This window comes from Aspergillus karnatakaensis (genome assembly GCF_047715665.1).
Source record: "Aspergillus karnatakaensis strain CBS 102800 unplaced genomic scaffold BJY04scaffold_20, whole genome shotgun sequence".
In the NCBI taxonomy this organism is placed as follows: domain Eukaryota; kingdom Fungi; phylum Ascomycota; class Eurotiomycetes; order Eurotiales; family Aspergillaceae; genus Aspergillus; species Aspergillus karnatakaensis.
The window spans coordinates 131642-157998 of NW_027395732.1; the positions used below are offsets into that span (position 1 = coordinate 131642).

At 51.1% G+C, this 26357-nt stretch overlaps 11 protein-coding genes and 1 non-coding gene across 12 annotated transcripts; 2 read left to right on the plus strand and 10 right to left on the minus strand.

Moving 5' to 3' along the window:
* The first annotated feature begins 6 nt into the window (after window positions 1-6).
* On the plus strand, window positions 7-1940 carry BJY04DRAFT_187289 (uncharacterized protein). Its single transcript, XM_073711028.1, has 5 exons — window positions 7-496; window positions 545-649; window positions 721-936; window positions 1001-1143; window positions 1206-1940. Exons 1-5 carry the CDS (start codon window positions 338-340, stop codon window positions 1744-1746), a joined length of 1164 nt encoding a protein of 387 aa, XP_073571977.1. The 5' UTR covers window positions 7-337; the 3' UTR covers window positions 1747-1940.
* Window positions 1941-2899, minus strand: BJY04DRAFT_187295 (GNAT family N-acetyltransferase). Its single transcript, XM_073711029.1, has 2 exons — window positions 2448-2899; window positions 1941-2398 (listed from the first exon to the last, which is right to left on the minus strand). Exons 1-2 carry the CDS (start codon window positions 2854-2856, stop codon window positions 2052-2054), a joined length of 756 nt encoding a protein of 251 aa, XP_073571978.1. The 5' UTR covers window positions 2857-2899; the 3' UTR covers window positions 1941-2051.
* Window positions 2900-3011: 112 nt separating this feature from the next.
* On the minus strand, window positions 3012-4084 carry BJY04DRAFT_187296 (uncharacterized protein). Its single transcript, XM_073711030.1, has 2 exons — window positions 3408-4084; window positions 3012-3327 (listed from the first exon to the last, which is right to left on the minus strand). The coding sequence occupies exons 1-2, from the start codon at window positions 3953-3955 to the stop codon at window positions 3189-3191; spliced, it is 687 nt and encodes a 228-aa protein (XP_073571979.1). The 5' UTR covers window positions 3956-4084; the 3' UTR covers window positions 3012-3188.
* Window positions 4085-4256: 172 nt separating this feature from the next.
* BJY04DRAFT_217488 (uncharacterized protein) lies at window positions 4257-5374 on the minus strand (the record flags this gene model as incomplete). The annotated part of the gene is made up of 2 exons (XM_073716063.1): window positions 4257-4864; window positions 4924-5374. 2 exons carry the CDS (start codon window positions 5372-5374, stop codon window positions 4257-4259), a joined length of 1059 nt encoding a protein of 352 aa, XP_073571980.1.
* A 232-nt stretch (window positions 5375-5606) lies between these two features.
* On the minus strand, window positions 5607-7258 carry BJY04DRAFT_227362 (DUF1479 domain-containing protein; the record flags this gene model as incomplete). The annotated part of the gene is made up of 5 exons (XM_073718610.1): window positions 7180-7258; window positions 6943-7127; window positions 6532-6870; window positions 6242-6472; window positions 5607-6184 (listed from the first exon to the last, which is right to left on the minus strand). The coding sequence occupies exons 1-5, from the start codon at window positions 7224-7226 to the stop codon at window positions 5607-5609; spliced, it is 1380 nt and encodes a 459-aa protein (XP_073571981.1). The 5' UTR covers window positions 7227-7258.
* Window positions 7259-8319: 1061 nt separating this feature from the next.
* BJY04DRAFT_227364 (sugar porter family MFS transporter) lies at window positions 8320-10044 on the plus strand (the record flags this gene model as incomplete). Its single annotated transcript, XM_073718611.1, has 4 exons — window positions 8320-8401; window positions 8456-8771; window positions 8850-9599; window positions 9657-10044. 4 exons carry the CDS (start codon window positions 8320-8322, stop codon window positions 10042-10044), a joined length of 1536 nt encoding a protein of 511 aa, XP_073571982.1.
* Window positions 10045-10717: 673 nt separating this feature from the next.
* On the minus strand, window positions 10718-14454 carry BJY04DRAFT_227365 (uncharacterized protein; the record flags this gene model as incomplete). Its single annotated transcript, XM_073718612.1, has 6 exons — window positions 10718-11396; window positions 11458-11928; window positions 11985-12613; window positions 12677-13490; window positions 13520-14121; window positions 14152-14454. The coding sequence occupies 6 exons, from the start codon at window positions 14452-14454 to the stop codon at window positions 11165-11167; spliced, it is 3051 nt and encodes a 1016-aa protein (XP_073571983.1). The 3' UTR covers window positions 10718-11164.
* A 180-nt stretch (window positions 14455-14634) lies between these two features.
* On the minus strand, window positions 14635-16303 carry BJY04DRAFT_49708 (uncharacterized protein). Its single transcript, XM_073720509.1, has 2 exons — window positions 14834-16303; window positions 14635-14777 (listed from the first exon to the last, which is right to left on the minus strand). The coding sequence occupies exon 1, from the start codon at window positions 16209-16211 to the stop codon at window positions 15012-15014; it is 1200 nt and encodes a 399-aa protein (XP_073571984.1). The 5' UTR covers window positions 16212-16303; the 3' UTR covers window positions 14635-14777; window positions 14834-15011.
* BJY04DRAFT_t67 lies at window positions 14733-14861 on the minus strand. The gene has a single exon. It is a non-coding gene; the product is annotated as a tRNA-Glu (tRNA).
* A 2386-nt stretch (window positions 16304-18689) lies between the features above and the next one.
* Window positions 18690-20215, minus strand: BJY04DRAFT_217493 (aspartic peptidase domain-containing protein; the record flags this gene model as incomplete). The annotated part of the gene is made up of 3 exons (XM_073716064.1): window positions 18690-19621; window positions 19669-20011; window positions 20075-20215. The coding sequence occupies 3 exons, from the start codon at window positions 20213-20215 to the stop codon at window positions 18690-18692; spliced, it is 1416 nt and encodes a 471-aa protein (XP_073571985.1).
* Window positions 20216-20962: 747 nt separating this feature from the next.
* BJY04DRAFT_217494 (major facilitator superfamily domain-containing protein) lies at window positions 20963-24022 on the minus strand (the record flags this gene model as incomplete). Its single annotated transcript, XM_073716065.1, has 4 exons — window positions 20963-21018; window positions 21102-21237; window positions 22351-23679; window positions 23726-24022. The coding sequence occupies 4 exons, from the start codon at window positions 24020-24022 to the stop codon at window positions 20963-20965; spliced, it is 1818 nt and encodes a 605-aa protein (XP_073571986.1).
* A 90-nt stretch (window positions 24023-24112) lies between these two features.
* Window positions 24113-26335, minus strand: BJY04DRAFT_227367 (uncharacterized protein; the record flags this gene model as incomplete). The annotated part of the gene is made up of 7 exons (XM_073718613.1): window positions 24113-24862; window positions 24928-25128; window positions 25182-25373; window positions 25420-25672; window positions 25734-25919; window positions 25984-26184; window positions 26237-26335. 7 exons carry the CDS (start codon window positions 26333-26335, stop codon window positions 24744-24746), a joined length of 1251 nt encoding a protein of 416 aa, XP_073571987.1. The 3' UTR covers window positions 24113-24743.
* Between the last annotated feature and the right edge of the window lie 22 nt (window positions 26336-26357).

Consider the following 26357-nt stretch of genomic DNA (forward strand, 5'->3'; position numbering starts at 1 on the left):
GAATCCCTGGGATAGATATGTCGAGTCCCACCTAATGCGCCTTCGGAGAAATAGAGCATTGCTGGCGTGGGTGATCCCTGTTCATTGGCTCTCGTCCGTTCCAGAAGAAGCATGGCCTATCTTCCTTCTTCCTGCTGCCAGGATCATGCTACCTTACTGGGTTTTTTTTTCGCTACCTCTGTTGGAAACAATGGCCCTTGTGCTTTGATTGCACGACCAGGGTTACAGTCTCACCCCTTGAGGTGGCTGAAAAGGAGCATCTTCCCATAGCTTTGTTCCCTACTTACCATGGCACCGGTACTGCACAACTGATCCAGGTCCAACGACCTCTACCACCATGGCGAGGTATCCCCCAGACAGTCATGCACCGGCTGTCATTGTCCTGACCCGGTTCTTGATGGTCGTCATGATACTGGGTTCCATCGCTCGTCTTGCCACCAAATGGTGGAAATTCGGTACCTTCTTTCGCGACGACTACTATATCCTCTTAGCTATGGTAAGAAGAGTTATCTTCTATGTCAGTGTATGAGTTGACATCTCCTAGCTAGCATCAATCGGTCAAGCAGTTGCTATCTCTGTCGCAGTTGACAAGGGATATGGAATGCACATCAACCAGCTTGATGATGGTCAGATTGCTGGAATACTCAAGGTAAGCCCTCCCTCATCGTCCGTCGTGGAAACTTGAGCTGTATTACTCACCCTTTCTTTCTGCGATTGCAGGCGCAATACGCCTCAACCATCCTTTACATCCTTGGGATTGCCTTCTCCCAGCTCTCCTTCCTCTTCTTTGTCAAACATCTTGCCCACCAGGGTCGTCGTGTCTTTACGGGAATGCAGATCGCAATTGCCGTCGCCGCCGTCACAGGGGTCTTCGGGTCTGCGTTCCAGTGCCGTCCGCAACAGTGGGACTATATCCACGATCGGTGTTTCAACCGCGTATGTATAACCCATAGAGCCTCCTGTGGCAATTCTGTAGCAGGGGGTTAACAATCGTTTATAGAAAGCTTGGTTCTCCTATCTCTACGTGTCGATCATCCTTGTCGAAATCGCAATCACCATCCAAACCGTGATCGTCATGATCAAAGTGCAGACAACCTGGAAACGAAAGGCAAATCTGAGCTCGGTCTTTCTATTCCGAGTGCTGTAAGTCCAATTTCTCTTACTCGTCCTTCAGTCCATGCTTATATTGTATGTGATCCCTACAGCGTCCCCTTTGCCCTCATTTCCCAAATAATCCTCATCCACCAAACAATCGACACCCCCGACCCAACCTCCGCAACCTGGTCCCTCACTATCGCCACCCAACTAGCTCTCTGCTTCAGTGTCGTAACCGCCAGCACACCCCAATTCGTGCCTGTCCTCCGTCAACTCCAATCCACAGGGATGCGGCTAGATGGACTGACACGGCACACCGGATCCAGCAACGCGCAATACTCGTACACGAATTCTCGATCGCGCCCGAAATACTTCATGTCGACTGGTGGACGAGCAACGAGAACGGATGGTTCTGTCCTTGAGCTGGATAATATGAATGTGCCGTTTGCGGTGACGGAGACGACGGTCACGAGTGATGCGCATGCCCGTGGGCATGGGCATGGGTATGGTGGGGGGAGGGGCGATGGGGGGCAGAAATTGAGCGAGGATGACCATGACGATGTGGATAGTCAGTCGAGTCAGGCCAATTTTATCCGGGAGACGAGGACATGGGTTGTTACGGAGGAGGTGCTGGGGGAGCCGCATCGGTAGAGAGGAGAGGCGGGGGTTTCCTGTGCCGTTATCTTTTCGGGTCAATAGGGGGATATAGGATTAGATTTCTTCATGTATATAGCTGTGGGCGACCACTAAAGTCCTCTTGAATTGTTTTAGATTACGCGGAATGAATTGCTGTAATGCTTTTGGGAACGAGGGAGTCCCTCAGACAGGAAACGTGCTAGAAGAGCAAACCGACCACATAGTTGCCTAACTTTCTGTTAATCGTACCTAATCATGCACAGCTATTCTAGAGTGATTCCCTATCAGTATAGACATCTTCACTATCCTAGTAACCCAGTCTAAGTACTCCATGCCATAGCTTCAAACTCAAACACCTGATCCTCGTCAACCGACACCACACTAACATTCGCCACAGACTGGAATCCCAAGCGCCGATAAACACCACGACCAGCTTGTGTCGCCAGCAGAGTAACATTTACCGCACTCGCTCGAGCGGCCTCTAACCCCGCAGTCACCAGGTCCGTCCCAATGCCCAGCCCCTGGTACTCTGGATGCGTCGCAAGGGTATTGAGGTATAGCTGGCGCGATCCGAAGGACGAATCAAGATGTCGTTTCTTCAAAGCGATGAGCTTCAAATTGAAATCCACGGTGCGGGTGACATTGAGGTCTCGATGCGCGCAGCGTGCTAACATCACCGTCAGTACAGCTACGTCTTTTAGAGATCAAGTACGTACCTAACATAGAACCCACAGACAAGACATCGTCATCTTCATCTTCATCATCCTGCAACTCCCACACCGCAACGCCTACGGCGTTCCCTGACTTCCCCGTCTCATAAGCTGATGGATTATCGATGACCTGCAGGCGATACTCGGACTGGTGGTGCTGGACCGCCGACACGGTCACCTCTTCCAAGCATTTGAGGTGCTCGGTCGGGAACTCGTTTCGGAACTGGTAGATGTACTGGAAGTGGGGGGTTGATGCAAAGGCCGCTGCTACCGTCTCGGCGATGTCCTTTGCGTCGGCAATGGTGGCGTTTCGCAGGGTGCGTTGGTCGGGCTTTGATAAAGGTGTTTGGGTGTCGGTGCTTGAGGTAAAGGGGGGGTGAAGGAGGAGGACGATGAGGAAGAGAAACAGGTTCATCTTGACTTGATTGTTTAGGTAGCCAGTTGTTGACTATTCAAGGACAGTAACCCCACACAGCGCAGGAATGCCGTTGCTTTAATCTAGGTAGTCTTCATGGGCAGACACTACGTCATTTCTAAAACAGGAATCCATCATCAAAATGGTCGAAACTACCCCAAATTTATCGCTCAACACCAGACCTTAGGTATTTATCATAGACACCAGGGCCCCTCACCCAGCCAAAATAGATGCGCGAGGCCGCTAGCACTCAATCTACTGTTCCATCCTCGTCATCATGGAACAGCCCTTTCCTAGGCCATTGATAATAAGTGGCACCAAGGTCATCCTTCCTATCCAAATGCATCTTGACCGATGTCAATGAAGGAAACGTGCTGCTCAAGAATCCGCTTCAATATCGGCGCGTCGTGTTTAACGGGCCACCAGCCTGTTCCGCTCATGTCTTCATACTTCAGGTACTTTAGCTGATTGGTACGTCCAATTATCTTTTCCAATATTTCCTCCGGCGGGGCATATTTCTGATCACGGTCATCGTCCAAACCGGGGGCTAGAACGGCAAATACAACTCCTCGAGACGGGGAAGATCGAGAAACATGGCCATGTTGGCGAAAGTGTCGGTATGGCAGGCTAAAGTGAGCGACTTGAGATTTGAAAGCTGGAGGAGCAGAAGCCAGATCCTAGTCCTCCGAGTCGACTGTGACAGCCAATCGAGGTTGTTATACTCAAGAGCGTGAGCGTGTCGAGGATCAGAACCGAGTCTGTGCTTGAGAGGCTCTGTCGCTGACGCGAGAAGCTTCTGTTTTTCTTCCTTCATAGGTTCTGGTCCCGATCCTGGCCCTGATTCTGACTCCTCTGATTCCGAATCCGACCCGCCATAATCTTCGTCCTCATCCACATCAATCAGTTCAACCCGAGCTGCGACTTCGGGCCGTCTGATCATTGTGCTACAAAGGTTTCGCACACTATCCTCCGAATGGGGTGTAATCCTTCTGTACAGAACTGGATCGACGATTGCCCTTATTGTCCGGGAGACCAAACGCAACTGGAATGCTTTCTGACGGTGGTTTGGAATCCATTCCTCAAACTTGAAATCATACATGTCATCTAGCACAATGGTGAAGACCTAGAGGAGGATGTCCACGGGTATTTGGAAGCCCATCTCGGAGGGAGGTGGCGAAATAAAATCCGTGACTTTTCTTATATTCTAATGCTACCTCGTGATAGTGCAGCGCAGTCCGTATTTACTCGACACACTCCGTTCGTCTTGTTGTAACTTTTGTAGGTGGTGGCTGGACAGTGGAAACAGTGATATCAGTCCGTAGCATCTATACCCAGCGTATGCTTCGTTTGTACGGAGTTGGTTCTATCATGAGATAGCGAGCCTCACTCCAGCCCGCAACCTACTCTCCAGCTCCCACTATCTTTGTAACATCAATTCCCTGAATTCCATCAACCTCGATCCCCTCAAGCACCCACCCAGCCTCCTTCAAGGCCCGCCCAAGGTCCCTCTTTACCTCCCCGGCATCGAAGTACGCAAACTCCCAGCACTTCCTCAAAAACCCATTCAAACCCTCCGCCTCTTTACCCTCCCCTTCGAGCCTCGGCCACAGCCTACGGTCGATGATCGCCTGGATCTCTCCCAAATCCCTCTCTCTATCCTCTCCCGGCCAATCCCCAGTCAAAAGCTCAAAGACCAAGCAAGCCCAAAGAAATAGATCCGTCTGCACCGTCGCCATATCCCGATCCCATCTCCCTCCCGGCCCAACTCCTCTTCCAGGAATGAGTTTCGGGTGAAAATCATGCTCGTATCCCCAGTTGTCATTCATGTAGCGAATGTAATTTCTCGGGTCCGTGTAGACGGCGTCTAGAAAGCCAAGGATTGAGATATCAAGGGTTGCCGGAGATGGTGACTGCAGCCAGCATACCTGTTTATGCAGATCACCAAGGACAACGTTCTTGGAGTGGATAAAAGCCAGTCCTGAGAGGAGTTGGAGCGCCCATTGGAAGACTAGAGGGCGGTAGAGGGGCGTCAATATTCTTCCTCTTCCACTGCTATCGCGAACATACATGCAAGACTGATGCCTCTGCAGAAACCCGAGAGCGTTCCACCCGAGGGCCTTTCCACAATTGGCAGCGCAGTCCATGGATCCCGCTGGATGAACCTCACAAGCCTTGGGTGGCTCCCACCAATGACTTCGTAGACGCGCGAAGTCTTCCACGCGCGGTGCTCGTCGGCGCTTGTGTCGCCGCGGTTGGCGACGTGGTCTTCGTTTGTGTATCTTGAGAGTGGCGGGTCGCTATACTCATCAAACGCATGGCTGAATTCTTTGGTCATGAGGACTACACTATTCGAGTCGACATGTTCGATTGTTATGTCGGAGCTGCGCAGCTCGAAGAGGAACTCTTGTCGTTGCTCGTACGGGATAGATTCTCGATACTGATTTATTTTGTCGAAGAGGGTTGGCGGGTGGGAGTTTGGCTCTGGACGGAGGATCACACATTGAACTGTTCGCGCCATGATTGAGGTGTGTATACGGACACGGGTATATCAGGGGGACAGAATGAGGACTGGATGGGTTTTGAAGAGCCTTGAGGTTACAGATGCCTAGAGCAGGCAAAAACCTTGTTTACGCTAGCACTGGCTTGGGCAGGAAACCAAGTGGGCCCTGGAGATGTTGATCCGGTCCATATTGCTCAACTAATTATATAAAATTACCGAACAGCAAGCAGTTTACATGCGTATCAAGATATCAAAGCCCCAATGCCTCATTCGCCATCTTCCTAATCGCCCTCTGCCCCTCAGTCAACCCACTCTCCCGCTCATCAAACCTCAAAAACCCCATCCCCCTTAATCCCTCCTCACAGAGAATATTCTCCTTCCTCGCCCCATGCCCCTCATGCGCGCTCTCTTTCTCGTGCACCAAATCGCGGAAATCTCTCGGTGGATCCGCCTTCTCGAACGCCTCCCGCACACCGACCAAACTCGTCAGGTTATACGGCGTCAGCGGCGTACAGGGGTAGTAGACGACACTGCTATCGTTTTTTCCCGGGTGGAACTTGTCGACTTCGTGGATGAGGTCGCAGTGCCAGAAGACGTAGTCGCCTGGTCGAACGGGGGGGATTCCAATAAGTGACTTTTCCATGCGCAGGTGTGGGTGGAAGTCGGTTGTTGGGAAGAACTGGGTGTTTGAGGGGAAGGCACCGGGAAAGGTGGGCTGAGTGTCGTCGTAGGTTCCATCGTCATTCTCCGCGTCGATGAAGAGGGGCCGGAGCATGATGTATGCGGTTGAGAGCTTGAGGCTGGGGAGGAGGCGGAGGGTTCCGTCGCCTGTACTGCATGTTAGGGTTGTGCAGGAGCTGACTGCATTGATGGTGGGCTACTTACCTGTGTTGGAGTGGCTGAGACTCAGCCAGCCCTGCATGCTACGCCAGCAGGAGCAGTTTGCTTCAGCGCCATAGATGTTCATGTCTGCGTCTAGCCGGTGGTCTGCGCACCAGGAGTCGTGACTCGACCACTCGCCCTCGAAGATCTTCTGGTAATTCTTGCGGTAGTTGGCGTCTTCCCATCTTTCGATTGAGCCTGAGTCAAGATGTGCGTTGAGGGTGTATTCTTGCTCTATCACGATGTTACAGTTAACCACAATATCCATCACTAGAACTTAAGAGGAAACCAACCTTTAGACGGATATCTAATCCGGAACCGATCCGGATACACAACCTGCGTATCCAAATCGACTGGCAGTGTCGGATCCGAAACATGCCACAACTTGTTAATCGCCTTCATAACTTCCACCACCCTAGGGTGACTGCGAATTTGTACCTGCGGCCGCGTCCACCACAACGACCAGTTCTGCGGGTTATCCTCGGGGAATCCGCCGACGCTGCGGTACTTCTTCGTGTATTCCTTCAACTCGGTCTCCCACGCGACTGCTTGCTCTTCAGGGACGACATTGCGAATGATTACGCAGCCACGATCTCGGACTTCATTTACGAGGCCATCTGGGAGGGATCCATCTGTGTGAAATAAGGTGAGTAAGCCTTGCCCGACAAACTGTCTTGAAGAGAAAGCGGGATCTAGGGACATACTGTTCTCCTGCACAACACTAAAGTCAATCTCGGGGATAATAGCCGGGCCGACTTTGTCGATCAGGGCAGCTTCCTTCTCAAGGATCTTGCAAAGACGATCATACGAGGCGATGACTTTTTCCTTGTTCTCCTTTGCGACAAGGGATTGTTTGAGGGCTGCAAATCGAGGCTCGAGGTGTGGGCATCTAAGGACGGTCAACGACCACTGCCGCAAGGGTAAGGATGGAGCTAACTGACTGCTTTCTCTCCACCAGCACTTGCTCTTGCACCATTGTGGTAGACATTTTGAACAATTATTGTCCCGTCTCTAGGCCAAATGGTCAAGATGCGAGGGATGGGCAGACTACCTTTCAAATACCCCTCACATATACCCCAATTAACCCCGCTTCAACGATGCATGTTTGAGCACATCATATTGGCTCGATCGGCAACAGTCGATTACGATATTGGTAAGCACCTAGCTCTCATCATGCGAGTTGCGCGCGGCGCAACACCTATTGAGGTATCGGCAGGCATCCGACGGCGCGTCCCTATCTCTCTATTGGAGTCGCCCCCGGACGATCCCTTCTTATCTGTTGGAGTAATACACTACCAGAGCTATACAGAATATCCCAGGGCATTTCATTGAGCGTTATCTTGGAGCCTCGGACGAGTTGGAGACATTAGGGGAATTGAAGATACTGAAGGGTGCGGAGGTCCGAAATATCTGAATCGTGGTGAGGACGTCCTCCCATAGAGCCAGTTATCACGGAGAAGAAGCAACACGGGTCGGACCATTCCTCGAGCAAAGCTTAGCATGACCAAGGCGGGATATTGCCGAGTCCTATAACCGACGAAACGAGAATGTAAACACTGTGAACACTAGTCTTAGACACGGAACAAGAGGCGAGATAAGACGTTACTGTCACTCAACCTGGGCCAATCACTATATCAACAAAGTTCAACTGGGTAGTCCTTCGGAGACAGGCCATGCTTCCGTGCAGATCCTGTAAGATACGCTCTCGCTGTGTTGATACGCCGAGGGAAGTTATTGGTTCTACCTTTGGACCAGCATCAGGAGCTATAGTACTTTGAGTAAAATGGCACTGAGCGCCCAGGATGCAAACAGTGAACGATACCACATGACACAAGTCCCCCTTCGCGCGGGCTTAATACTTTGGGTGATAAGGCAGATTACAAGTTCCTATATATAGTCCTGGCTGCAGAAATAACTCTCCTCATGTGTCCGAGTCCGCTCGGTCTTTTCGCTTCCTATATGCCTTTCAGTGGGATTCCAACCTAGAAGCACAGGGAGGACCCTAGCAATCATGATCCAAACACTCAAGAAAGCAGACATCTTCCAGGAGATGACCACACCACTCCTCCTGGTGTGTGTCTATGCATCGGTATGCCCCCGATACCCCCAAGTATCGAGAAACAGGACTGACTTTTCAGCTGGGAGGAATGGGCTTTGGACTCGGTATGTACAGCTACACTCACTCCATCAGATTCCGTTCTAATGAGAAATCTTCAGACTACAACTACTGGTCCGGTTTCCTCGGCATGGCCCAATTCAAGAAAGACTTTGGTGTCCACAATGCTGAAACCGGGGAATGGTACATCCCTTCAACATGGCAGTCCGTCGCAACAGGAACACCCACGGCCGGGCTAGCGCTCGGTGCCGTTGTCTCCGGCGTCATAGGCAACCGCCTCGGCCGCGTAAAGACATTCTTCGTCTCAGGCGTCATTGGAGTTGTCGGTATCCTCATCCAAGCATGCAGCTTCGGAAGCTTCTGGCAGCTCATGGTCGGGCGGATCGTGAATGCTGTCTCGCTAGGGATTGTCTGCAAGTATAGCACCCATTCAGCCTTTCCTTTCCTTCCTCTCCACCTTCCAGACTCCACCAGCACTAACGGGGCTGTCAATAGCGCCGTCCCAGCCTACCAAAGCGAATGCGCGCCTGTCAAAATCCGCGGCTCCCTGATAAACACCTACCAATTCTCCCTCCTGGTCGGCGGAACCCTAATCCAGACGGCAAACTGGGGGCTAAATAAGCGCACCGACCAATGGGCCTACCGCATCGTCATAATCCTACAGTTTATTGTCCCCGTCCTCTTACTGATCGGAAGCTACATCCTCCCTGAATCCCCTCGCTGGCTAGTCGGTAAAGGCCGGCGCGATGACGCCGCAAAAGTCCTGCATCTCCTACGTCGAGGAACCCCCGCTGAGGTGATTGAGAAAGAGGCTGACCTGCTCATGCTCGCTGAGGAAGTCCAGGGGACGCTTCACGGGTCGTCGTCGTGGGTTGATTGTTTTAAGGGCGTGAATCTGCGCCGGACTGCAATTGCGGCGGGGATGCAGTGTATGCAGCAGACGCAGGGGAGCGGGTTCATGTCGAATTACCTGGTAGTGTTTCTGCAGGGGATTGGGATTGAGGATGAGTATCGGACGACGGTGCTGATGACGTTTACGAATGCGATGAGCTGCGGGTTTGCATTTTATTTTGTGGATCGGCTGGGAAGACGGCCGTTGGTGCTGGTTTCGACGGTCGTGATGGGGGCTAGCATGTTTGCTATTGCGGGCGTCACCGGGTATGGCGGGCAGGGGGGGCATGGGAGTGGTGCGCTTGCGGGGTTGTTTCTTTGGCAGATTTTCCAGGCGGTTGGGTGGTCTTCTTGGTATGCTCTCGCCTTGTCTTGAGAATGGTTTGATGTGCTCGTTGCTAACGGATGCAGTGTCTGGATCATAACAGCTGAAGTCGCAACGCTCCAACTCCGCGAGAAAACAATCACTATTGCCACCTTCTCGGGATTTGCCGTCAATGTGCTCGTCACTTACATCAGCCCTTTCATTCAGGATAAAGGACATGCAGGCCTTGAAGGGAAAATTGGGTTCATCTGGGGTGGCTTCTCCGTCCTCGCTTTCGTATGGGCCTTCTTCGTTGTACCTGAACTCAAGGGCCGCAGTCTGGAGGAGTTGGACGAGCTGTTCGAAAACAAGGTCTCTACACTTAACTTTTCGAAATACCAGAGCTCGGGGTACGGGGCTCAGCTGACGGTTGCGGAAGAGGTGGCGCATTCAGAGAGTGAGAGTAAGAACTTTCTCAAGACTGTGGAGATTTAGGGAGGTGCTGTGGAGGTGTAATCAAGGCTGCCATCGACCAACTCTATCTGTAGGCTTTTGAGAGCGCTGCCTTCAAGGCAATGGCAAGGCCTGCAACCCTTTATGTGGGAGAGAGTTCTCAAGTAGCACATCGCTTGACATTGACAATGTGTCGGTCACAGCTTGTCCCCACAACTTGGATACAACAGAAACTAGATACTTGTTTATACCGATGGTTTCCTATTATCCTTAGAAGGACTTTGACGAATGAAGAGAAGAACCAGCCTTCCATTCTGGATGGAAGCCGCTGTACGTAAGTCCTGCCTGTACCAGGCGATGTGGATGCACAACCTGCAGTGCTATTCTCTTGGTCTCATAAAATGCGATCTAATCCATTCACGCACGAAAGAAATACGCTGAGATTGAAAATAAAAAGAAATAAAAAAAAAAGAATGAGGCTGGTCCGTCTCGATCGGGCAACCTTGCGATCTGGAGTCGCTATAACAGAGGAATTAGTTGGATGTCGGGGATGAATTTAAGGTGAAATGCAACGTACCACGCGCTACCAATTGCGCCACAGCCCCAATGGTTGAAATTTTCATTTTTTACGTCAATAATATGGATAGCCATATTAAATAAAGTGGTCAGACGCTCGCCTGCCCTTCCTTTATTCATATTCTTCTTTTTAACTCTATTCGATCCTAGTGAGCATTGTAAGGAGCTCTGAAGATGCATCCTAAGGTACAGATTATGTGTCTCGACTCCTCCAGGTCTACTGGTGCTATGATGCACTCGCTAAGAAGGAGAGAGATATATTTCAACCACACAGTTGATTATGATAAGCTTACCCCAAGAGACAAAAGTCAGAGAAGCTTCATTTGTAACAAGTATCTAGACAATTATGAGAAACAGCCTGCATGTCAAGAAATCGCTAGAAGTGCTCATCCCGATCGTGATGGGGAAAAAATATCAAAAGAAGTTAACAACGAACCTCGATATTTATCCCATTAGCAGTTGGCCCTTCTTTTTGCTGTGATAAGACGGACTCTGTAATCTACCTAAGAAAGCCCCCAGAGCCTCTTAAATATCAAACAGATTACTCATAACAACCACAGGGTACAGTTACGGGAGCTTGAGGAGCTCACCATTTATGCCTTATCATAAGCTCTGTTCCTGCGATTTTTACATCTTTTCCCTCCGTTTTAACTCTTTCGTGATCTCGCACTTGAATTTTCTTCTTTGACGTGACGTTGCAAAGTAGCTCAAGGTTTCTGATCATCTGCGAGGTTTTGTGTGTATACAACAGGTCCTGTGTCCATGCCTGGACTCGGGTTAGTTTTGGATGATGAACATAAGTGGGGCGGGTCAGGAATCTGTAGCGATGAGAAATAAGATTATGCAAAGCCAGAGGGATGGAAAGATGCCAGTACTTACTCTCGAAAATGAACCCAGATATTGTCCTGCCGCGATGGCCACTTTTCAGGGAGACCGATAAACAAGACCCCTCCACCAGGCCAGTGTTCTCTCAGACACATCCAGAGCAACCACAGTTCATCTGCTGGCTGCGGCTCGCCTTGATAGGGAAGTAGCTTCTGCTCGCTCCAGTTTGACCGTACAAGGCACAAACCATTGCCGGTGTAAAAGTCTTGTGGGTGGCAATTATTGTCAGCCTTGGTCGTCGTACTGTCGACCGGGACCTGTGGAGGCACAGATGTCGTATCGGCCCAACTCAAGCCTGTCTCAAACTCCCAGAGTCCCACGAGGCGCATCCCTGATTCTGCTGTATCCTGACAGTTGGGAAGATGGCAGACGGGAAAGGTCACACTGTTTGTGCTGCTTAAGGCTTCCTTACGGACTAGGCATGACTTCCCAGTCTCATCACGAAGATCTATCCCTTCGCTTGTACTAAAGTTGTATTAGAGCAAAGACTGAACTGTCACCACTAGAGCACAGACACTCACAAAAAGATGTATCTTCTTTGGCCCAAGCTCGTGTCTAGGCTGGAAAGGGGAGCTCGCATCACAAATTTGTCCTTCCGCCCACAAGGCGCGAGCCAATATATCGGAAAGGAGCAGTTTTTCCAGACAGCCACCTGTGCTCCGTTGAGTTGTGACCTATACAGAGCTCTGAAACGTAGAATACCCGACCGAGAGAGCTCTCTAGAGATCATACTAGCGTGTAAATGCTCCCACAAGGGAACGCTGGTAGAGATCTCGGCAGTGATCACCCTCAAAACGTCCTCGTAAGATACCCAGCGCTTAGACAGACCATTTCTCAATATGTCCCGATAGTCACTGGATAAGGCATACTTATCGAGTAAGCTATTACGCCTTGACAAATCCGTTATTTCGAATTCCCCCCCCAGCGTTTTCGAAGAGGTAGAGTCCCAGATCGCCGTTGCAATCGCATCCACAAACAAAGAAGCACCTTCCTCAAGAGAGTTGGACCACATAAACCACTCCCGCGGACTGTCTCGACTTATGTGCAAGTGGAGTTCGGGAATGCCTAACTCCCATAGATGGTAGGTCTGCTGCCTTCGTCTGTCGGACATTGGTGTATCCACGGCGAATCCACTGAAGATAAATTGATCCTATTGCGTGTCAGTAAGATTTTATAGTAATCCATTGCTGCTGTGAAGTATGTGCATACGCACCACGCTCCTCCGTGTAGCTATAGCAATTCTAGATCGCCCCTTCGGTATCAAAGCAGGCGCAGCTGGCTTTGACCGCTCTGCATAAAGCTTCCTTTTCAAGGCATCGAATTCTCGATAAAATCCGTTACAGTTTAACATATCCTCGACATTCGCCTTCGTATATTTGCACCAGTCATTGCGGTTTTGGTCTTTAAACAGACCCACTGAATCCAGAGTGACACTGATGGTGAGCAGCAAAACCCACAAGGTCATATCTAGCACGATTAAGAAAACTTCTGGATTCACAGAGAATCTACCTTGTCCGGGATGGAAACAGGGTAGTTGAATGAAACTATGGCCTTCGAGCTGTACAAGTTCGAGGCGGCCTACCCTTGACCAGAAGGCTGATGAGCATTTCTTGCCCGTGCTCATGGCTCCAGAGGCTATGATCGATGAGGGTTTCTCCGAGAATGTGAGGACAATATGGGGGTTGGTTAATGCGATATAATGTTTCAGGAAACCTGCTGCCGCAATCAGATGCTCTCCGGATGCAGTGAGCCAAGGGCACAAGTCAACGAAAGGCAAACCGCCGGCGGAGACAAGATCCTGCAGGGAGCCCGATCGTAGGTCTTGTTCCCTTTCCCAAGCCCAGAGCCTGTTCAATGCAGCTTTTATCAGTGTGGCGGAATCACTAGAGCTCTCATAGAAGGTATGGTTATCCCGATATGCCTGATAACTGATGCCTGCCCCCACTGTCACCAGGAGTACCAAATCTCCATCAAGCATCGCTGGAATGGCTTGGCGAAGTATCATGTCTCGTGCCTCCTTAGTAAAACTGTGGAGTTTGTTTCGATGGGTCATCACGGATGATCTATGCTCGATTGCATACGCTGGATGTCGTCCGCCCAAGTGGATAAAGCGCCCTGCTCATGGGGCCGATGAAAGCGTGAGGGTAGTAAACGTGAGAGAGTTCGTGTTTGCAGCGCTTGGAACTGCTTTCGATAACTAGTGCTGGGCTTGAAATCCCATGACGATGTTCTTGTGAGAGTTTGATTTAGTAAAAAGCAGATACCGAATAGTGCGATGACAGCTTGTTCTGCAATTTGGTTAAAGCGAGCAACTTCGGGAAGTACTCGCAGGTGCTGGGCGGGGAACGTGAATAGGACCACTGAGTCGATGACCGTGGGAAACATATGGTCAAGGCACGTTAGAAACTTCGCCAGAAACCCGGCGCGTCGGGTCAGGAGATCTTCGCGGTGACGTTGAAGGGCGTGGCGAGTAGTTCTCCCAACGTACCTGACGAACACTTCTTCTTCAGGCTTCATTGAGTGGGTCGCGTCTAACCAAGCCATGATCTTGGGATGCCTGAAGCACTCATCGTGTAAATGGGTTGCCACAGCCCGAAGTTGAAAGGTTGTCATGTGAAATGAGCGTATGTATACTATCGTCTGCTGTACAACTTTTGCCTGCGTGTGAATCCGCCGCGCCAATTCAACGTGGAAAATATCCATAAGCATGCGATCTGAAAGCTTGAGCGGACTGTGTAGGAGAGTTTCCCAGTAGTTGATATTAGTAGTGGTAGCTGGCAGGCAGTGTTTGAGCATCGCAGGTACGATGTCTTCGGTATTGACGCCATTTTCTGAGAGGCGGTTGAGAAGCTCACGCATAACAGACTCTTGTACACCTTCTAACGTGCTTACACGGGAGAGACTTTCTGGGTAATCAGAAGTCCTTCTTTTCCGCCACTTCACAGGGGCCCTTAGGTAGCCATCGGACGACGAGCGTTCACGGCGAGCCATTGCAGGATTCTGGATGAAACACCTCTCGGGATGATAGGCAGGAGGGATTGAATACGAGAGCCCATGATGAGACTTGTCAAAACAACAAGGGTAACCGGAGCAACTGATTTAGACCTACCTACGAGTACGTTACAACGTACACTTTATTCGTGAGAGGATGTTAACAACAGACATTTCCCCAGCATTCTTGCTCTAACATTCACCACCGGTACCAACAAGTCATATAAGTTGATTTGGGGCCGCTGATTGAGCGAATTGGAAATTCATAAAAAAAAGAATGAGGCTGGTCCGTCTCGATCGGGCAACCTTGCGATCTGGAGTCGCTATAGGAGATTTGTTAGTGATTGGTCTGATGAATGCTGAATAAGTGTGAACGTACCACGCGCTACCAATTGCGCCACAGCCCCATTGGGTGAGATTCATGCTTGATTTTACGGTTGATCTCCTAGCAAACATTTGTACCAATCCTAAGTTTGAGTACTCCTATAAGAAACAAGCCAGAGTACAAAGATCAAGAACCGATAATCACCCTTGCTCTTCTACGTTCTTTTGTGTGATCAGTGCTCTTCTCTGTCGGGTGCAACACCGGTTGACTCCCCCGGCACCCGCCAAACCTCCACCAACCGCCCATTCCTCGTCCCCCAAACCCTCTTCATCGATTCCCGATACTCCCTCCCCAGCAGATACAAAAAGTTGCGGTGTGTCGGATCGCTATCCAGTAGCTGATCCGCCGTCATCGTGCTCTGATACAGCTGCCTCGCATCGTCCGGCTTTCCGCCCTTCGCCCGCACAACCCCGGTAGCATCAACCAGTCTCACCCATTTCGGATCATCCACATCCACACCGGCACCGAGATCCATCCACTTCGTAACAACAACAGCCCTTCCCTCCGGCCCACAGTCACGCAAATCAAGCTGGATGTTGATCCCACACCCTCGGCAGCGATAGTCACTGGAGATCGGAGTCTTGGCGCGCCCCCAGCCACCTTGGTCCCTGAAGACGGTCCGGAAGAGATCGAGCAGCGGGCTCTCATTATTATGATGGCAGATGGGGAGTTTGCGTAGGAAAATCGGCATGATGTAGTGGGACGGCTCGGTATCGTGGAGCAGCAGCCAGTTCTGGACCTGCAGGACAAGGGCGGGGTGGGTCTCTTTGTCGGGGTGACAGATGCGGGGCTCCACGGACATGAGCGTCGTGTACTCGGGGAACTCGACGATTTCCGTGCAGAACAATGTTTCGAGAGAGATGCCGTGCTTCTCCCCAAGGTAGTGTCTCTTCATCGCGAGCATGAGATGGCATTGCTGGAAATCGTAGAAAGTTTCGTGGCAGTTGATTGCGAGCGACCGATAGCGAATTTTGGCGGGCTTCTTCAAATCGGTTAGACAGATCGGCCGTGTGCTGAACCTGATGATGGGCGGCGATGTTGGCGGGTTGATGTTTTCGCTTCGGTGAAGCTTTCCACAGGACCAGCAGCAAAACAGGTCGGGGACATCACGAGATATCCGGTTCAAGGTTGCCAATCTGTCTTCGCGTTGCAGCTGCTTTGGCCGACAAGAGTCGTAAAGGACGAGCTTGAGTGTTCGACTCGCTAAGCTCAGGCAGACAGTGTCTGGTGTAGTTAGATAGCGCGAGACGCTGTAGAGGAGTTCGTTTGGCAGAGATTCGAGCTTTGTGTTGCTGGAGACGAGCGGCTTGTCGATCTGTAGCTTCTTGAGCATGTCGCATGTCGAGTCCGTGTTGCTGTCTGTCGTATCCATGATGAAGTTTGGTGTTGATGGAGAAGTTGTTTGAGATGAAGAGGATGAAGATGGAAATTGAAAATTCTGCAGGGCAGAAGAGACCGCACGGAAAGCATTTCCGACTCGACTGGTTAAGGTTTTCTTTTTTTCTTTTGGATGCAGGCAGATTCAGTGTTGAGGAGGTTAGATAAGATGACATCACCTAACAAACAATGCACAATTCCCGATCCAATGCTGCAACCACTCGATCTATCAACGCGAATGCCTCAGAATGGCATATGTTTTTGTCCCTTGCCACTCTCCAGATCTCCCTGCACGAGTGCAGCGCTTCTCTCAGTGTTTCACGAGCGTGAGTTGTACAGCGCGAATCCCCGCGGAGCAGAAAGGAAGAGAGGGTCAGTGCGGCAGAAAGAAAATCGGGCCAGAAGAGACGCGCGAAAAGCCTCGTCAGCGGAGATCTCGCATTCTGCTCATCCCATAAGTCGCGTTGGTGGACGAGAATCGCGAGCGCACAATCTAGCGACGTCCAGTAGGAGTCGGGGTACAGAAATGCCGCAAGTTCATCCCTTGCAAAGCGTCTGTGCGCAGAGAGCAACAGTCCACGGAGGAAAATGTCAAACATTAGTGCTTGCAAGTCTTCATGGCAGAGAGCACCGTGCGTGCTGTCCGCCGGTCGGGTCTTCCTCAGCAGCAAGGATGCTTGCTTTAAAATGCGCCTGGCCTCCTCCGTCAGACGAACCGCAACCTCATAGCCGTCCGGCTGCTCAATGTTGTGACTGAGGTCGATTAGCTTGGATGCTATAGGAAGGGCACTTGCTAGGATGACATGGAATGTTGACTCTGTCCGATCTCCAAGAGGAGATGCAGTTGGTAGTCTACTGGTTAGAGTGAGAATATCGTTATAATCCGCATTGGCAGGCGACGAGCCACTAAGTAGTCGAGGGGGGAGGAAGAGCGCATTCCTATAAGAAGAGATTGACGCAAATCAAGGTATCGGATGGTAGTCCATAGTACCCGCTTTACTTGATTCTCGACTGTTTCGGGCTTGTCGGCCGGCTGTCCAGATGAGTGTAAACTCATCGTTGTAGCAAGCCGAGTGATCAAACCCGTCAAGCTCCAAGCAGAGTCCATGGAGTCGCAAGACATGTGGGAGGTCTGCTTAGCAACTATGACCAGACACAAGGTGCGGATTGAGTTAATATCCGGATATACCATAAACGAAGCCCGATGAAGGAATGCCCGAGAAGCTTCAATGAGTTGGTTTGAAGTCACTCCCATGGTCTCATCAGCGTCACCGGTCATGGCTTGAGTTGCTTCGCAGCCGAGGTACAGTATGGCACAGAACATGGCCAACCAGCTATCTTTTGCATCCGATGGTTGCTCCCAGAACTTTGCAACCTCCGCTCGGAACATTGAAACATGGAGGAAATGAAAAGTCATCTCGACAAAGCTCATATATCGGTCAAGCAGAAGATCCGTGAGCCCACGGGACGGTAAGTATGTTAGAAGGACGCTTCTAGGGGTGGAACGCTGCTCGCCGAACGGATAGTCAATGACGAGACGAGGTTGTTCCGGTGGTCCATGCTCGTGATGGGCAGGAGCTTCAACATGTAGCCTCAGCGACTCGTCCACCTGAATTTGTTACTAAACACGGCACCAGGACCCGTGCACAATGAAGAGATACCTCTTTCGCCAACCCCATCCAATGGACGCTAGATCGAAACTTTCCCTTCCACTCCCCCGCCCGTGTTTCGGGATCAACCGGGATATCTAACTCTTTTTGAGGATGCAACAATGACGAATCGATACCTTCGTTATAGGTGCACCGTGCTTTCCCCTTTGTACAGCGCGCGCAAGGCTGGTTCCGATCGCACCGGACTTTCAGCTGCCGACACCGAGCACACGAGATCGGGATGCGCTTTCGTTTCTGAGGAAGACAATTGCGACATCTAATAGAAGACGGAGTCAGATTGTGAGTGAACGGTGTGATAACATGCTCCGACTATGGCTCTCGCAACATTAGCATCATTTATTCGACTATGTGGGTGTAGAACATACACCGTCCGAGACTAAGCCTCCAGAAACATCACCATCGACCACCGCGGACATGTTATCCCCGTCTTCTGTCTCTGGATTCAGTTGTACTGCATTGACCGGAAAGGTGCAGCCAACACCAGCCTTGGTACACCTCCCACAGGCTGGTCTCCAAGTGTCACAGCCGACCTTCAGGCTGCGACAGCGCTGGCACGCTCGGACCAGGCGGGGTCTTTCTTTTGATAATGGCATATCGGCATAGGATTTGATGATGATGAAGAGAATGGAGATGGAAAGATTGAGATGATGAGAAAGTGATGGAGAAAATGGTCTCTGTCGGCCGATCGGATCGGGGCTTATCTCCGATCCGACTGTATTCTAATATAGTTGTAGTATATACTTACACCCACCGGAGATATCTGCTATGGGATTGTCACGAATCCAGGTGGTATATTTATGTATTTACATCAATCCAAGAACAATCCCTCCGACAATCCCGGCTACACCCCCCCAGAAAGCAGTCGGCACAGCTGCTCCCCCAGTAGAATCATCACCAACCGCCGTTTCCTCCTCCCCATTATCCGTCGAGGACCCCGCCCCTTGAGAACTCTCATCCTCATGCGTCCCCGGTATATTTCCCCCGTCAACATCCAATCGAAACCCAATCACATTATCCTCCCCGGGGTCCCGATTCACCTGCGCAACTCCGATAACCCTACTCTCATAATCAACAGCAACATACAAGCCCCTCAAAAACACCGCTCCAATCTCCCCAGACATATCACCTTTGATTCTCGGATGATCAAACGTCCTCGCCCTCAACAGAAGCCGACACTCTTCCGTCTCTGTCTCGTCGCCACGATCATCCGCACCACTACCATTCACAAAAAAACTCTCCCACGGCACAGAGACAGCCATATCCCCAATAAGCAACTCAACATTATGCCCCAGACCCCTCAAACCACAATTAACCCCATCAAGAGCGGTTCCAGGTTCTGGAATACCTAAATCCGCGTAAAACTGATCCGTCTCTGCATACGGAACGGGCAAACTAGTAAGTTTCGACCTGATGTTCAGCGAAAACGCGGTTTCGTTGAAGTCGTAGGCGATTACAGATTCCCCCGTTGCTGTCTTGCGGTCACTGCCTAAGTGGATTTTGAATCCCTTCACGGGGAGGGTCAGCGTGTAGTTGTTGTAGCCTGTTGATAAGTCTAGTGTTGGGAAGTTCTGCAACGTGCCGTTATACTTTGCCGTATTAATGCCGCCGAAAAGGACTTCTGCGTCGTTTGAGGACGGGTTGTTCCAGAGACTGAACGAGGGAGAGGTTGTTAGGCCCGCGTTGAAGAGTCTGTGGGGTAGACTGAGGCCAGTTGAGGAGATGTCGAGGATGTTTACTTGCTTGTGTCAGTTGCAGTGCATTCGGGGTTGGGGTTCCACTTACCTTCTGCGTAAGGGGCTACATCTGAGCGAGCCTCTACCCCGAATGAGATATTGGGGAGTATTGCTTCCCCTATTTTGAATACATCGGTACCCGTATACTGCCCTCCTCCTTCTGGTGCCGAGCTCCAAGCCTGGTCGATTTCGAAACTCGACGAGTCCTCCGGTTTGAAATATCCGTGCGCGGGACAGTAGAGCATGCTGGAACAATTTGCAGCCGCTGCCAATGGATTCATGACGTACGTTTGATATCCTGGCTCTAGGTCAAGGATCATGGCCAACGACTGTGGAGGCGTGCCAATCGAGACGTTCACCCAGTATCCTGCGAAGGGAAGGCCGTTGTCGCCCTAGAAGCGGTTAAGGCGATCCATGGATGTGGAGTACCAAGGGAAGATGGGGTATAGTCGCACATTGTCAAATGAGGCTTTCGCTGAGACAACAGCAGGCACGTCCCTTTTTGCTGGAATATGTGTCGGCTGAGGTTCGCCGGTGGCCACGGACAGGAGCGCGGAGCCCCATAGTAGGGCTGTTGCGCACAGGAGCCGGCGCATGGGAAGCTTGTCTCTTATGCAGGTGGAAGATGCTCGCTGGGATTGGAAAGGATGTAGGGGATCATTTGTTTTTAACTTACCAGACACTGGACAAGTATCTCTTTAGCCTCATCAGGAACCCCTCATTTTGTTGACTCGAAAGATTCCATCTTGGCATTAGATTTTATCCAATAGGTAATGAGTTTGGTATGATATGGCAACTTGGCAAGGGATCAGGTACGAGCGCTAAGTAAGGGACTAGCTCGCACTGAGATTAGTGCTGAGTACAGCGGCTGAAAATGACTGATGAATTAATTAAGGAGGCCTCTCTCAGCAGTTCACCAAGGCTCTAGTAGCGGGGTACCTTGTCCGTGAGATTCCATTCTCAGAAACATCTCGCGCAGTTGGGGAAGGAGGAGAGCCCGTTTTGTATATAAATCTTTTGTCTCACCAAAAAGCTTTGGCAACAACTTCACAGCCCAAAACGCACTCTATTTCTTGCCGACATTCTACAGCACTGCAAGGGTTAGGGTGGACACAGATCTGACAAGGCACTACGGTAGAAACCTAGGTCCTATGACAGGAGACTAATCAGACCATGCTTGATACTTAGCGAATTGATCACATTAAACCAAAAGAGTCAAAAGAAAGATGACATCTTTTCAATCCCAGTACAACTGACCATATAATCGGTTGTGTACATCAATAGAACCAGAAAGCTGAATTCCCACCCTCAATCGTTCTCATATGCCCGATACGATCTGGCACTCACTTTCCCATCTTCCCCATCTTCCCAGACAACTCATCAAGGATCTTCACAGCGGCTATCACACAAAGAATCAGCATCAGCGCGAGTCTCAACCAGCCAAGCCGCTCTCTTGGGAATAAAAGAATCGAGCTAACTAACCAGACCTCGGCAACTCGCCGTCATTGTCAACATCTACCTTCTCAAAACCAGCCTTGGCATCCTTCGCGTCGATTCCGTGCTGCGACAGGGTCTGGACGACCTCGTCCTTGGAGATCATATCGCTGGAGCCGGCGCCCTGTTGTTGTTAGAGGAGTGGTTATAACGCGATGTTGAATTCTAAGAAGGCAGTGCTGTGATAATCTACCGAGAGAAGGAAGGACGAACCAAGGAGCGAAGGATCTGAGCTTTGTTGGCCTGCGAAAGGAAGGGATATGTTAGAGATGCACGTCAAAGATGAGACGGTTGTGTCAGACGGAGTACATACCATGTTGCAGTAACTCCAGATGATCAGTCTGTGACAGATAGATGGTTTGTCTGGTGTCTGATTCCTAGTAGACGATCTCTAAGACTTTTACTATGACAGCAGCTGCAACGAGTTAAATGTTGGGGTTCGAGAGTCCAATACATCATCAATTGAATAGACTTCAGTGATAAAGTTCAGTCATATGCAAGAATGTGTGGCCCAGGGCTTGCAACATCGGGAGCAGACCACTAAGAGACCAACACTTCAGAGTGCCGAGGTCACTCACTGTCTGGTTCTGCTATATTGCTTGAGTAGTCGAGACTGGGAACGATGGAAATACATGCTTGGTTAGCCAATGGTTAGATTATCCCACATGTTCGGCCATTCGATGACCTGCCCTGTCCACCGAGCCAGGTAAACTTTATGGTCCATCAGTTTTCTCAAATTTGACCACGCATGTTGAGTTAGGTAGAGCCCAGTGTCTATGACAAATATTCATAGAAAGACCTTGTGTGGGAATGGCCCGTTCCCCGGAGCAGTCATACTAATGCAGACAAGAGAGACACGAGGTTGTGGGCCATCACTCACCGGAGCGCCGATGTATGATTGTAACTATCCTACATGCTACATCGGACATTAGGTCTCTGCGACGGAGATAAAAATCTGATATAACGAGATAGTCTTGGCGAATGGAGATATGCTGAGACGTAATTAACTCCGATGTCCAAACGTTCGCGCTAAGCCATAGACAAGCTGAATTACGGAGCAAGTCTCTTGGTGAAGTTTTGGGCGCAATGATCCTAGCAGAGATCAGTGTAGGAATCCAATAAACCGAGAAGAGAGTCAATTTCTAGCCGTCTATCCATATTATGTATGTATGCATGCGTGTATCAAATCACCAACTTACCCCTCCATTCCAGCTACCCTTTACCCCATAGCAGGCACCGCAGCCTCCGTCCTCCCCTCCTCCCCCCCATCCTTGACACTCTTCCACTCAAACGCACAAGAAACCGCAAAAGCCACACAAAACAGCGCCAGACTCAACCGATAGGTATCCTTCAACCCATCCAAGAACCCCAAAATCACCCCCCGCAGCTGATCCTCCTGCCCCAAGTCCTCCAGCACACCGCGCATCTCCGTAGCGCCCGCCTCAACAATCTTCATCGGATCCACACCGACAGCATGCTTCCCAACCCCCTCAATCAGACCGTTCTGGAACAAGCTCTGCGCAACAGCGATAAAGAGCGCTCCACCCAGTGTCTGGAAAAACATCACCGCGGCTGTTCCCTGCGGGATGTCGCCGGGTGCCAACGAGGTCTGCACGGCTGTCATGGGGACTTGGAATCCGGCGCCGACACCAGCGCCAAGGACGATCTGGTAGCCGATCCATTTCCCGTCGGAGATGTCGATTGAGTAGAGGGTTAGTAGGCCTGCGCCAATGGCGGCGAGTGCGGTGGACCCGATGAGGAAGGGCGTGTAGTAGCCGAAGACGGTGACGAGGATGCCCATTGCGACAGAGGCGACGACGCAGGCGAGCATGAGTGGGAGGAGTTGGATGCCGGATGTCATTGCTGATGAGCCGCGGACGGATTGGAAGAAGATGGGGAGGTAGTAGACGAGCACGAAGAAGGAGCCGCCAAAGAGGAGGGCGTAGGTTGTTGAGGCGATGACGGCGCGTTGTTTCATGATCCGCGGTGGGAGGGTGGCACGGTCGCCGAGTTTAATTTGCGTGAAGATAGTCAGGATGGTGAGGAGGCCGAAGCCGATGAAGAGGCCGATGATGCGGGAGTTGGACCAGGCGTATTTGTTTCCACCCCATTGCAGAGCGAGGAGGAGGCAGATGATTGCAGGGATTAGGAGGGATGCGCCGATGAAATCGAGTTGTTTGAGGCGTTGCAGGATGGGTGTACCCTTTGCGTCGAGGTTTTCAGGGAGCTTCAGGATGAAGAACACGATGGCCATGGAGATGCCGCCAATTGGGAGGTTGATGTAGAAGCACCAGCGCCAGGAGACGTGATCGGTGAAAGCGCCGCCGAGGAGAGGGCCGGCGATGGAGGCGATGCCCCAGACCATACCGAACATACCTAGGGCTGCGGGGCGTTTGGGGAGGGGGACGGTCATAGCGATGATGATCATGGCACCGGAAAAGATCCCAGCGACACCAATACCAGCAATGGCACGACCGACAATGAGCACGGTACTAGATTGAGGAACGGCGCAGATCAACGACCCCAGCTCGAAGATGAAGACCGCGGCAAGGAAGGCCCATTTGGGCTGGAGGCCGTTAGCGATATACTTGATCGGAGTAGGATGTACAAACGCTAAAAACTTTGTAGAGTCGACCATAAGATGGTTGAAGAGCGGTAGAGGTGAGAAAGTAAGCGCTGCCATACCAGGCGATATCTTCAATACTCTTGAACTGATTGGTGATCTCGGGAATCGCAACGGAGATGATTGTTTGATCAAGCGCAACCAGAAAGACAGATAGATAAAGACCTAGAAGAATGGCGATGACATTTCGAAGAGGTGGGTACTCGGTCTCGGCAGCAGCGACCTCCTCCTTGGGGGCTTTTTCAATGTCGTTCTTTTCGATGTCGGTGTTGCTGGTAGTAGACATATTGGAGGATTCCATCGTGGAATGTAGGAGTCAACTTTAGATTTCTGAAGGACTGGACTCATCTTCCTTCTTATATGAACTGCAATGTGATTCATTCATCCTTCCAATATTCAGCTCGGAGTCGGCCTTAACGAGCCCGACTCCTGAAATGGAAGTAATTGGCTTCGACCCAAGCTCCTACTTTTACGCAACCGACGCTCCTAATTGGCGAATCGATCACTTCAATTAGCCTAGCGTCTAGGGCTGACGGACCGACAATACGAGGGTCTGACCCCGTGCCGTGCGCTCTCGCCGTATCCCGCCGATTCCTCCCTTCAGCTCGAGTTCGTCACTTGACACCTATTTAGAGATCTGTCACCGGCAATGGCAGAGATGGAAGATGAATCGGCGTGGATCGGGCCATACACCCAGATCTACCATTGGGGTGACGCTGTGGCTTTAAAACTCTATAGTGAGTCACTGCTCTCTCTTTGTTGTACAGAATCAGGGTCCTATGATGGGCTTAACGGCCGTAAGATCCTTAACTCCCTGACTCAGCTGAGATGATGTCGGAAATGCCTATTTTTCCTCCGATCATGGAGACATGGAGAAGACCCTGCCTTCAGAAACAAGGCTGCAACATTAATAATCCAGAGTCATTAATAATCGCGAATGGCTTCAAACTACACCCAACTAGGAAATCCATTCGTCGTCAGGTCCCGCCGACCGACCAACCGCCAGCTCATCGCTTGGCATCCCCCTTATCCTTCTTCCCACCCAAAGTCTCCTGCAACAGCGCCGTCGAATGCGCCACCTCATTATGCGACCCAATGATACTCATCATCTTGGCCATTTCCGCCGCTGAAATCACCCATCCGAGTCAGTTAATCGCCCTTTAGCTTCACTCCCGCTCAGCGGAAACTCACCAGTCTCCTTATCCGTCGACTCATCCCCCTCATTGCGCGCATTCAGCGCCGTATAATGTAATGTCATCTCGATGCGCGGCCGGCGCGCCGTCTCGTATATCTTCAGCCGATCGGGTATGTCTTTCGGATTGGTTCCGAGAGGCAGCAGCATGCCGATCGAGATTCCGTCTTCGATCGCCATCGCGCCGCCTTGGCCGAGGTCTGCGCACTCGGTTAGTATTTCCTTTGCTGTGGAGGCGAGCGGGGTGACGTACACGGCTGAAAAGGGTGCGCTGCGTCCCCTGTCAGCGCCACATGACCGGTTACATAGTAGGGTAGGGCCTCCATGTCGTAGAGTTGCCAGACTTTGAGGTCTGAGCCGGCGCGCCCGACGACTTCGCGGACGGCAGGACAGAAGGAGCTGAAACCGCTGACGAGGGCAGGTTTGTTGCCGGATACTTCCCAGCCTGTACTGATTATCAGTGCGGTTCAATACGAGGTAAGAGGGTATACCTTCTCCAAGGTTTCCGACCAGCTCTGTTGGCATGAAGGCAACGAGATTGAGCACTTCATTGTTTGAACACGGGTACATGACGAGTCTGGCTACGCCTGCAGCACACCACTCCATCAGGGCACCGCGTTTGACGATATTCTTGGTAAGGGCGAACTCGCGGATCTCGTCTGCGGGGAGCAGCCATCGGAAGCATGATTTGTCTGCCGGAGTGGGATCGGGTGCTTGCGGTGCAATCTTCTTGCGGATGATGGACTATATTTGTCAGTCCTCAATGCATATGGCCTTCTTTTGGCATACTCAAAGGATGTGATACATGCAAGCCATCCGCCCCAATCAACAAATCACCCTCAAAGACCCTTCCGTCATCCAGAGTCACCGACGGCCGCTCGGAGCTCGCATCTATCTCAACAATCTCGCAACTAGTATAGATTTCTGCGGTCTTCAGAGCTTGTTCTTTGATCGCGCCGTGGAGGTCGCAGCGGTGGACGAGGTAGTATTCCTGCCTCATTAGCAACGAATGCCCTCTTTACCCTTCGTATAGGACTCAGCAAGAGAGGACGCACAGCCTGCCAGAACTTCCTAACAGCACCAAAGTCGGTCTGGAACTTCACCGTTCCATGCTGATCATGTCGATTCACCTGCTCCAGCATCGTCCCCCCATGCTTCGTGATATCAATACCCAGCCACTCTAGCAAGGCCGTGCAGTTCGGCGGCACATTGATCGCCGCACCAGTTTCCTTGTTAAACTTCGATTTCTCGAGAACCTACTCCAGTCAGATCTCAGCCGTGAAGATGAGTAGATGTGTGGATTCGTACCACAACCCGATGCCCCTGTTTTCCCAGGGCAACAGCCGCCGCAAGACCCGAGATACCAGCGCCGACGATAATCACGTCTAGAGGTTTCAGTTCGGACATTGTCAGCAGTCGATGTCTCTGT

What these genes read in the sequence shown, in the direction of transcription:
- BJY04DRAFT_187289 (XM_073711028.1), top strand. Translation starts at nt 338, where the DNA reads ATGGCGAGGTATCCCCCAGACAGTCATGCACCGGCTGTCATTGTCCTG. An exon ending in AGATTGCTGGAATACTCAAG is followed by an intron (nt 650 to 720) that starts GTAAGCCCTCCC and finishes CTGCGATTGCAG; the next exon opens with GCGCAATACGCCTCAACCAT. An exon ending in GTCTTTCTATTCCGAGTGCT is followed by an intron (nt 1,144 to 1,205) that starts GTAAGTCCAATT and finishes TGATCCCTACAG; the next exon opens with CGTCCCCTTTGCCCTCATTT.
- BJY04DRAFT_187295 (XM_073711029.1), bottom strand. Translation starts at nt 2,856, where the DNA reads ATGAACCTGTTTCTCTTCCTCATCGTCCTCCTCCTTCACCCCCCCTTT. An exon ending in GTCTGTGGGTTCTATGTTAG is followed by an intron (nt 2,399 to 2,447) that starts GTACGTACTTGA and finishes CGGTGATGTTAG; the next exon opens with CACGCTGCGCGCATCGAGAC.
- BJY04DRAFT_187296 (XM_073711030.1), bottom strand. Translation starts at nt 3,955, where the DNA reads ATGTATGATTTCAAGTTTGAGGAATGGATTCCAAACCACCGTCAGAAA. An exon ending in GAGGAGTTGTATTTGCCGTT is followed by an intron (nt 3,328 to 3,407) that starts CTAGCCCCCGGT and finishes AATTGGACGTAC; the next exon opens with CAATCAGCTAAAGTACCTGA.
- BJY04DRAFT_49708 (XM_073720509.1), bottom strand. Translation starts at nt 16,211, where the DNA reads ATGGATACGACAGACAGCAACACGGACTCGACATGCGACATGCTCAAG.